Here is a 10,519-nt window from a genome sequence, read left to right as displayed (position 1 = left end):
CACACACTGCCAACACACATTTCAGTTCAAACAACTTGTAAAAGTGCATGTAGCATCCAATGACCCCTTTAATGTTTAACGCATGGCATGTGTTCTCAAAGTCATTATATAGGTAAGAGTATGTACCATGTAGACATCAAACTCATCCAGGCACCGGAAGGGCGACTCTGTAATTTCCCAGAGTGCCAGAATGAAGCAGACAGTGGAGAAGGAGCGCTCGCCTCCCGAGAGGGAACGCATGTCATTGACGTCGTTTTTTTCCTGACCGGGGGGTTTCACCTGAGCCGAAACAAGTAACATTCATCACAAAAAAACCCAGGATGTTGTGCACTTACTTTAACACAGAGTGAAAAATTTAAGGGGGTCTGAATACTTTCCGTACCCACTGTACATCAAAATTCGGTATTCACAGTTTCACAAATATATTCACAAATATTCAGTTTCCACAAAAATATGAAGCAGCACAACTCTTTTCAGCATTGATAATAATAAATGTTTCTTAAGCAGCAAATCGGCATATTACAATGATTTCTGAAGGATCATGTGACAATGAAGACTGGAGTAACGATGGTGAAAATTCAGCTTTGATCACAGAAATATAAAGTATATTCAAATAGTTATTATAAATTGTGATAATATTTCACAATATTACTAATTTAACTATATATGTGATTAAATAAATGCAGCCTTGATTAAAATATTTTCAAAAAAATCTGTAATAATACAAATATATATAATAATATATGACCAGGAGATATTTTCAGGAGATTCATCCCGTTAGTTGATTCATTTGCTTCAGTCAAACATTTGAGCAAACTGAAGTTAAAATAAAACTTACTGCCAAATGTAACTTACTGAAATGGACAGAGATTCATTGATGTGATCAAACATCATAGAGCCACTGCAGTTCAGCTGCATCATGAAGTTGCTGAAGTACAGCTTGCACCTCACAGAAAGTGACCTGGAAACACAATTCCAAACAGACACGGTTCAAACCTGCAAACTTTAAGGACAGGAGTGGCGATCTTTTAAACAGAAACATACTGTAGCCTCCAACGGTGATTGTTATACTAAGTTACCGTCGCATTGATTTGTATCGGTCCTGACGGTCAATCATGATGTGGTCGAGACGATCAATAAACTTCCTGAGATCCCTCAGCTGGCTGGATTTGCTTTTGTAATTATTGTGAGCCTCTGCGTACTCTCTGGAAAAATACATTCTTCAGTAGTTTATTTCAGTTCCATGTCAAAAAAATACAGGCTTTACATATTTGCTTTTTAATTCTCCAAAATGCTACTTCCAGTGTATAAAATAAAAGAACAAAATAAAAATGATAAAAAACAAAATAAAATAAAATGAGCTATCAGTCAAACTATATCCTTAAAAATGATGCAAGATTTAAACTAAAATAAAATGAAATAAAATGCACATTCCAAATCTGTGTCAGTGGAGCTTCATTTATACTGAATCTGGAAGACTTTTTTGAAACCACTGCTGGTTATACCTGATAACTTGTTCCTTGTCACCATGGCTGCTCTCTTCCGTACTGATTTTTTGTCGTAGGCGTGTGATTTGGGCATCGATACATCTGGCACTCTGATCTACCTGCTGTCGCACAGGACAGATCTCTTTGGCTTTGGCTTCACAATCCTACAAAAGCAAACCATTTCCAAACAATGAACAAGTCCTATATTTTGCCATACTGCTGTTTAGATGAAAACAATATGCACATTTGGTGACACTTTAGATTAGGGAACACATATTCACTATTAATTAACCTCAATATACTCCTAATTTGCTGCTTATTGATAGTTAGCAAGGTAATTGTTAAGTTTAGGTCTGGGGTAGGATTAAGGCATCTAAAATATGGTCATACAGAATATGTGCATTATAAGTACTAATAAACAGCCAAAATGCTAGTAATATGCATATTAAGAAGCAACTAGTTAATAGTGAGAATTGGTCCTTAAAGTAAAATGTTACTACTAATTTTTTACGACAAGGAATGTTTTATTTTATATTATATGATACAAAAAGCATGAAGGAGTGATCACCTGCATTTCTTCCTCTCTGAGTGACAACTCCTCTTTCATGGCCTGAATATTAGCCTGATGATCCTCGAGTTTCTTCTCCAAGATCTTCAAGGTTTGATCAAGTTTACTGCACGCAGCCTCTGCCTTAACTTGCTCCTCCTATTCAAGACAAATCCATCTTTCAATAAACACTATATATATATATATATATGTGTGTGTGTGTGTGTGTGTGTGTGTGTGTGTGTTTATATTATATTTTGTACATAAAATCACAATTTTAAAATGTCCAGGTTATACATGAATGTGGGAATCCTGTAGTGATTGATACCAATGCACAAAATAATGATCTTTAAAATAGCATCATATGGCCCCTTTAAGAAAAACAAAATATTTAAATATTGTAAATTAAGCGTTGCATTGTATACGGACTGGCCAGCGCTATCGCTCACCTTCAGTTGTTCTGTCTCATCTGAGAGTTGCTCCATTTTATTTTTCACATCTTTATATTTCTGATTAATACTTGTAAGCACTCTCTCATGTTCCTTTAACTCATCCTGAGCCTCTTTCACGTTTCTCCTCTCCGATTCGATCTTCTGTTCATTTTCTTGTGCATCTTCTTCCTGTACATTTGACAAATCGCCTATTATTCTGTGTCACAAAACAATAAGCGTAAAATTTTTGCCTGATAAAATGCATCGAGACCTCACCAGGGAGCTGATGTCTTCAGCCTGTGCCTCTTCAATGTTCTCAAGTTCTGTGATGGAAGCTTTAACCTTATTTATACTTTCCTAAAACAGGAAAATTAAAGCCAGCATCAAGTATGCAGATGTTTGGACACAAATAACGACTGAACGTGGATGGCATAATGGTGTAGCCTGTGCAGTTCAATACCTGATTCTTTTTGCAGGCCATGATGACACTACGCAGCTTCTCCTCCATGAACTGAATGTCCTCCTTCACAGAGCTCAAGTGAAGCTGGAACCGTGAAAGCTGAGCCTGGCTGTTCTCCAGCTCTGACTCCAATAGACTGTAAATCAGTAGAGAAGAACATAATTGCCTCGGATCATGCCATAAACAATTGGGCTTGGAATTGAAAAATAGTAGGTTCAGACTCCACAAGGTTTGCATGAACTATCACCACTGTGCCATGAGTAAAATCCTTAACTTTAACTTGCTCAAGGTACAATCGGTGACAAATTACTTGATGAAAGAGTATTATTCAGTATTTGTGCAGATCACACTTGCCGTATTTCTGCCTCTGGGTCTCCCCCAAGATATTTGACCAGTACTTCATGTTCAGGTGTGTAATAGCGATGGCTGAAGACCTGATCACCATCTGCAGTGAAGGCCTCGCGGCAATTCTTCGGGGGTCTCGACTCCTGCATGACTTTCCTTGCACGAGCTTTCTCCTATTTTAAAACAAAAACAATAACAAATGACATATGTCATATAGCAATAGTATCTAAAAAATAAATATGTGGATAGATGGTGAAATATTATTCCAGTTTAAAATAATGGTCTTCTATTTTAATATACCTTAAACTATAATTTCTTCCTGTGATCAAAGCTGAATTTTCAGCATCATTACTTCAGTCTTCAGTGTCACACGATCCTTCAGAAATCATTCTAATATGCTGATTTATTCATATTGGAAAAAGTTGTGCTGCTTAATTTTTTTTTTTGGAACCTGTTTTACTTTATATATATGTTATACTTTTTTCAGGATTCTTTGATGAATAAAGAGTTAAAAAAATATTTTGTAATAGTATAAGTCTTTATTATCACTTTTTATCAATTTCACATATCCTTGCTGAATAAAAGTAAAAAAATAAAAATAATAAAAAACGTACTGACCCCAAACTTTTTAACGGCAGTGTTCATTGTTACAAAAGATTTCTATTTTGAATATATGCTGTTCTTTTTAACTTTTTTACCATCAAAGAATCATGAAAATTTATCAGAGGTTCTAAAAAAAATATTAAGCAACATAATAAATCAGCATATTAGACTGATTTCTGAAGGATCATATGACACTTAAGACTGGAGAAATGGCTGATGAAAATTCAGCTTTGCATCACAGGAATAAATTATACTTTAAAGTATATTAAAATAGAAAACTAGCCTTGGTGAGCAAAAGAAACATTAAAAATCTTACTGATCCCAAACTTTTGAACATATAAACAATAATTTTTTAAACATATTTATTTACACAAACAATTCTAAATGAGTTAAACACAAAAAAGGTCTTTTATTTAGATGTTTGCACCCCACTGGTTATGTGTTATACATTATTATAAATGCTTTTACTTATTACTATTACTTAACAACTTACTTTGATAATCAGAATGCTCTCAATGCTCCTCATGTCAATGAGGCAGTTTGCTATCACCGGGTTCTCGATATTGAGGCAGTCCAGCACAGATGGAAACTCAGGATGATGGACTCCACTGACAAGAACACATAGAAACATTGTATTTACTGTAGCTACATGAGACCTCTGACTCCATTTCTGGACACAAATATTTCTTACCGGCTTTGCAGGTTATAAACTCTGTCTGTGAATGGACACACCATAATCGGAGGCCTGCTGCCTTTGGGGAAGTATGACGACATCAGTCCTTGCAGGACTTTTTCGTCCCTGTAATTATCACAGCAAAAGGTTTTAAAGAAACCTCGTAAGCAACTCTCCACAGCCACGGCTAAACTGGGATCCTTTAGGCTGATGCATGCACCTGGTGATGAAAAAAACAAACACTGCATAAGATGAATCACAACTGGATTTGGCATCGCAAAGTTGAGTAACTCTTTGTAAATTTTAGTGAATAATCTGAAGATACTGAGGGCCTCTCACCTATTGGTCCTACAGGTTTCTTGATGAATCGGCCCCAAGTGAAGGCTTTGTCGATGGACTCCAACAATTCTGGCATGTGATCGCCAAACCGTCTCAGTCTGTTGGATCTGCTGGCCATTAGCTGCTTTTTTCTCTTCAGTTTAGACTCCAGAGAGACCTGGATGTTCTTTTCCTCCATGCTAAAAAATTAAGAAACACTCAGAAACTTTATCAAGATACAGCAAAATCATCAATCATGTACAGATGGTTCTTTCTTTAAAGGTGACATATCATGAAAATCTGACTTTTCCAGGTTTTAAGTGCTATAATCAGGTCCCCGGTGCATCTACCAACCAAGGAAACGTGAAAAAGATTAACCCAGTAACTTTGTTTTGGGAAGCCTTTTTCTGCAAGCGTCTGAAAAAACGAGCACGTCAGATTTCGCTCCCTTGGTGACGTGGCAAAGGGATCTCATTATAATATTACCGCCCCTTAATCTGTAAGTTTCCTTCATTTTTGATTTCGCAAGCACACAACAATGTACCAGTTCGAATGCCATGGCGAAAGTTTGAGCGAAGCACGCTAACTGTTCTGTCTTTGGCTGCACAGAACACTATTTAGAGTCCCAGCCTCAGAGGAGACAACAGAGCAGTGGATTTATTGATTTATTTACTGGATAATCAGAACCAAAACAGATGTTTTTAGCAGGTACGAGCTGTAATGGCGCAGCTCTATTCTGGAAAAGGGGGCGGGGAGCAGCAGCTCATTTGCATTTAAAGAGACATGCCCGAAAAACAGCTTGTTTCTGCTTCCACTCAAAATAGGCATTTTCAAAATGATATAATAAATGATCTGTGGGGTATTTTGAGCTGAAACTTCACAGACACATTCTGGGGAAACCAGAGACTTATATTACATATTGTAAAAAGGGGCATAATATGTCTCCTTTAAAGGGGTCATGTCACACATTTTAACATGAAAATCTTTATCACATTTGACGTCTTCTGGAATTATGGAACAGTCGGTTTTGCAACTTGGAATGTATTCATAATACAAAATATTCTTTAAATCACAAAAGACAAAGGAAACATTATGACAAAAATAACAAGTGGAGATTTTTCACATTTTAGGTCAATTTCAAGCCATGCCACGCAACATATTAAAGCCATTATGTTTATGGCAAAGCAGGGTTGAATACACCTTGTGTCCCTCCACTTTCCTGTCTTCCTCTTCACTGTCCAGTCAAGTCCAATAAAAAAAATAAATAAAGTTGCCAGACTTTACCTCAGTTTATCATATTCCTCTCTTCCTTTAAGCAGAGCTAGTTGTTTGTCCTTAACCTCTTGATTCAGAGCGCTGGACTCTTTCTCAAGCTTTTCCAGCTGCTTTTTGAAGGCAGATATTTTTTTTAGGTGCTGTGCTTGCTCAGTCTCATGGCTTCTTCTGCCACTGCTAAAAATGTCATCAAATTAGTCAATTACTTTAACTACATGTTCAACTAAGTCTTTAAACAAATGCCAACTAAGAAATGGTTTGCAAAAATACTTCAAAAAATTAGAGGTCTTCCCTCAACAAATGGACTCACCCATTACTTATTTTGTGAATTCGCTCCTGAAGAAGGCATTGCTCCTTTTCTAATTGTTTCAATTTATTCTCAGCGCGGAAGTAAACCACCTGAAAAACTGGCATTCTAAAAATCTATACAAACTCTTTAGAAATCAACAAGGACCCTGTTTATAAACTTAAAGCAGTAGTTCACCCAGAAATTAAAACTCTCCATCAGGTCTTTCCAAACCCATATGATTTTCTTGCTTCCATGCAACACAAAATTAGATGGTTCATACTGCTCTTTTCCATTCAAAGATAGTGAACGACTGGAGCTGACAAACAATCTGCATAAAATTTGTAAGCAGACAGCCTCTGGTCACTCAATGCTTTCACTGCATGGGAAAGAAGAGCACAGACGCTCTTCAAAACGTCTCTTTATGCATTCCACAGAAGAACGAATTTTCATTTTTGGGTGACATACTCCTTTAAGAATAATAAAATACTACATCAGCCAAATGTTGCTCACATGTAAATGTTGAAACACTCCTCCTAACTGTAGACAGATGCATGTCTTCATTTAAAATGAATATTAAAGAGATGTACACGTGTGAACATGTGTCTTCTAAAACTAACAGAAAGAAAAAACAAAGACATCTCACCTCCTGATTTTTCTGTGCTTTTGTTTTGACTTTAATTTCTTCCTTCATCTTACAGCTCTCCTCTGCCAAACGCTCCTGCTCTTCTCTAAGAGTGCAAAGCTTCTTCTGAATGTCCTGCAATCTCTTTTCAGCAGCCGTGACTTTGTTCTTAAAAGCAAAGAGAAAGAATTTTTACAGTCAAATGCCTACTAATGTTATGTCTGGAGGACATATGATGTTTAACCAATACTAAAAACTATGAATGACATTCTGTTAAAATTCTGTGTTGTTCTGTTAAAAACTTTCCTGTTTACACTACCAGTCAAAAGTTTGTAATAATTATGATTTTTTAATGTTTTTGAAAGATGTCTGCTTGTCCAAAACAGCAAATTTGAATGATTTGTGACACTGAAGACTTGTGTAATGATGCTGAAAAATCAGTTTTGCATCACAGGAATAAATGACATTTTAAAATCTATTCAAACAGAAAACATGCCTTTTGAATTGTAATAATATTTCATAATATTATGAAATATTTTTATTTTTTTTGCTGTGTTTTTGATCAAATAAATGCAGCCTTGGTGAGCAGAAGAGACTTCATTCAAAAACATAACTCCCCCCAAAACATAGTTTTAAAATAACATAATAAAGCATAGTTCTGCCAGTAAAAGTCCAGATCAATACAGCTGATCACACAAACCTGACAGAGCTGCAGCTTTTCTTCATGTTTACAGTCAGACTCTTCTTTTTCAATTTGTTCGATCAGTTGTTCAACGTGCCTCTCATTCTCTCTCACCTACAACCAACAAACAGAGACACACACCACTTAACAGAGAATCTCTAATGCAAGCCACTTTTCACACTTCTGTTAAGACACACTAGAATAACTTACCAAACACCATGCCATCTTCTTTTTCAGGTCCTCCAGAGTCTGTCTCATATTGTCGAGCGACGACAAGCATTCATATCTTTCTTTCTTTTGCAAAAACAACTGCTTGAGATCTTTAAGACACTAAAAATATAAAGATCGATGTGACCAGTGTGTGATGATAGTGGTGATTGCTTGTGCAAAACGTGCATTAAGTATGAGAAACGCTAATAAAGATGCTTGACTATGAATTCACAAATCACCTCTTCTTGTCTTTCCACTTGTTCGCGTGTCAAGGCTTTAGTCTGCTTGATGTGAATGTAGTCTCTTTTCATTTGCTCCAGAAGAGTTGCTTTCATGAAAAACTTTAGGACAAAAAAGATAGAAATAGTGTGCGAACAGTTAGCCATACAACACTGCTTCAGTTACTGATGGCATATGTGACCCTGGACCACAAAACCAGTCATAAGGGTCAAAACATGATCTTTACTTAATATCCTAATGATTTTTGGTATAAAAGAAAAATCGATAATTTTGACCCATACAATGTTTTTTTGGCTATTGCTACAAATATACCCCAGCGACTTGAGACTGCTTTTGTGCTCCAGTGTCACATATATGAAAAATAATCACCTTGTACTTGTCTGCTTCACTTTTTGAATGCAGGAACTGTTTGCTCATTTCTTGATTGAGGACTGAAACCGGATTGTCGACCTGTAATATAAAATAATTAATCCAGAATCAATAAATCAATTACAGGTTTGCTTTATACAATCAGGAATAAAACAACTAGATTTTTAACTTAGATTTTAAAATAATTACTTAGCAAAAACTAAAAGATCGCACTTTAAAGCATGCAAGTCATATGAGCTGTTTTTTTATTTATTTCTATATATTTTTTTTTTTCACCAAAAGTACCTGGATGCCGAAATGGTCCAGTATAGCAGTTAACTCTTCCTTCTTTGTGGAAACGACATGGCCTACAAAATAGAGCAAATCTGAATATAAATGAGGAAGTCCTGTTTCTGATATTATCTGTGAGCTGGAGGAAGTCATGATATTACCAATTTTATTCTTGATTTTACAAGTTCTGCAACCGTCACTTGTGATCCGATGCTCAATGCAGATGCTGTCGCCATAAATGTCACCTTTATAGGGGTCGTTCCCTCTGTTTTTTAATTTCACTTTAATGTCTGCAAAACTGTACACAAAAGAATCAGAGTGCTTATAAAAATAACTAGGGATGTTAACGATTAACCGCGAGCCGGTTGAAAATCGATTCAAATATGTGACGATTAAAATCGGTTGAGATGCCAAACAAATCGCGATACAACTGGAGTAGGAGTTTATATGAATGTATTTCTGAGGGGCACTGACTGTCTTTAGAAAGGTTTACGTGGTATTTTCTTTTCATCTTGCCTCTGAACCATGCATATTAAAGTAGTGTTCATAAGCACAGCTCTGCTTTGTTTACAGCGGTAACCAAGGAAACACTGTATCATTGCTGTTCATGAGCGCCACCTGCTGTCAGAGAGTGAATCTGCATCTCATTCAGCCTGTCTGCTTTTATGTTTTTTATGTATAGTTTCACAAAACTAAAGTCAGACCATTCTGTTTTTGCTTTAAATTTCAAAATTATACGGTCTAATTTAGATTAAAAACTGCTCATGCTGCATGTAGCCTATGCTGCATCTTTGTTTAGATCATGATTAAAATCCAGTGGTTGCCTCTAATTTTAAATGGAAAGAGCACAGACAAAGCCTTAGTTTGTTCATATTAAGAGATTTATTTTATTTGTGTAACTTACTTGTTTGATTTGGGGTTTGTTTTAAAATTAAAATGTAGTTTTGTTATATTTCAATTTCACAAAGAAACATGCAGCAATAGCCTAATAAGACGACACCTTTTCATTTACTGTATAATGTCTTCAATCTCATTTTGTTAAAAAAAATCGTGAGAAAATCGAATCGTGAAATCAAAATCGTGAATCAATTCGAATCGTGAGTTGAGTGAATCGTTACATCCCTAAAAATAACATGATCTCATTTTTTCTTCTAAAATATACTAACCTCTCTCCATATTTCACAAAGCCCTTCAAAGATGTTCCTCTGTTGGTTGTGGTTGCTTTTCCACCAAGACCCACTATAAGAGCTGTCAGAATAGCACTTTTCCCAGCTTAGAGTGGAATAAAAAAAACATGCATTGAGAAGACTGCTTTGAGCAATAACCCATATTGTTTCATGTTTTTCGAAACAAAACCACATTTTTCAAACTTTTCCTTCATTATCCTCTCAAACAACAGCCACTTTTGTGTTGGGGTCAATTTGACGTACACTTGATTTTCAAACTGCTCGAATTACCGCGAGCAGTTTAAACTATTTATTTCTTCTTGAAATTTTGTGAATATTTTTCATTCAGGGTCATGAATGTGCATGCAAAATATGTTCGACACATATATGTGTTTTGAAAAGGCTGTACAAATTCCCCCATTGACCCAGAATTTTTTTTCCATGCAATCTGCAAAAACTCAACACTAAAGTGTCAGGCAAAAACTACTTTTTTTGTAACTTGTCAAACACTAAAATATAAATACATTAAAAT

The 10,519-nt window shown here is 35.8% G+C and overlaps 1 protein-coding gene across 1 annotated transcript in view; it reads right to left on the bottom strand.

Moving 5' to 3' along the window:
- The window catches only part of smc6 (structural maintenance of chromosomes 6), a 27,068-nt gene that overhangs the window by 14,870 nt on the left and 1,679 nt on the right, over positions 1 to 10,519 (bottom strand). The window contains exons 4-25 of the mRNA XM_016491640.1: positions 9,988 to 10,093; positions 8,983 to 9,119; positions 8,837 to 8,898; positions 8,552 to 8,632; positions 8,182 to 8,283; positions 7,943 to 8,062; positions 7,751 to 7,846; positions 7,072 to 7,218; positions 6,450 to 6,538; positions 6,149 to 6,316; positions 4,886 to 5,064; positions 4,565 to 4,766; positions 4,367 to 4,481; positions 3,280 to 3,443; positions 2,926 to 3,061; positions 2,742 to 2,822; positions 2,484 to 2,654; positions 2,056 to 2,193; positions 1,506 to 1,651; positions 1,080 to 1,205; positions 856 to 961; positions 127 to 279 (exon numbers count right to left, since the gene is read on the bottom strand). Of these exons, the coding sequence (XP_016347126.1) occupies positions 127 to 279; positions 856 to 961; positions 1,080 to 1,205; positions 1,506 to 1,651; positions 2,056 to 2,193; positions 2,484 to 2,654; positions 2,742 to 2,822; positions 2,926 to 3,061; positions 3,280 to 3,443; positions 4,367 to 4,481; positions 4,565 to 4,766; positions 4,886 to 5,064; positions 6,149 to 6,316; positions 6,450 to 6,538; positions 7,072 to 7,218; positions 7,751 to 7,846; positions 7,943 to 8,062; positions 8,182 to 8,283; positions 8,552 to 8,632; positions 8,837 to 8,898; positions 8,983 to 9,119; positions 9,988 to 10,093 (2,825 nt within the window). The remainder of the gene's footprint in view (positions 1 to 126; positions 280 to 855; positions 962 to 1,079; positions 1,206 to 1,505; positions 1,652 to 2,055; positions 2,194 to 2,483; positions 2,655 to 2,741; positions 2,823 to 2,925; positions 3,062 to 3,279; positions 3,444 to 4,366; positions 4,482 to 4,564; positions 4,767 to 4,885; positions 5,065 to 6,148; positions 6,317 to 6,449; positions 6,539 to 7,071; positions 7,219 to 7,750; positions 7,847 to 7,942; positions 8,063 to 8,181; positions 8,284 to 8,551; positions 8,633 to 8,836; positions 8,899 to 8,982; positions 9,120 to 9,987; positions 10,094 to 10,519) is intronic.

The sequence above is a fragment of the Sinocyclocheilus anshuiensis genome, unplaced genomic scaffold, assembly GCF_001515605.1.
Source record: "Sinocyclocheilus anshuiensis isolate Anshui unplaced genomic scaffold, SAMN03320099.WGS_v1.1 scaffold261, whole genome shotgun sequence".
NCBI classification, from domain to species: Eukaryota; Metazoa; Chordata; class Actinopteri; order Cypriniformes; family Cyprinidae; genus Sinocyclocheilus; species Sinocyclocheilus anshuiensis.
Note: the sequence above shows the minus strand (reverse complement) of the source record. Positions and strands in the feature narration are given on the sequence as shown.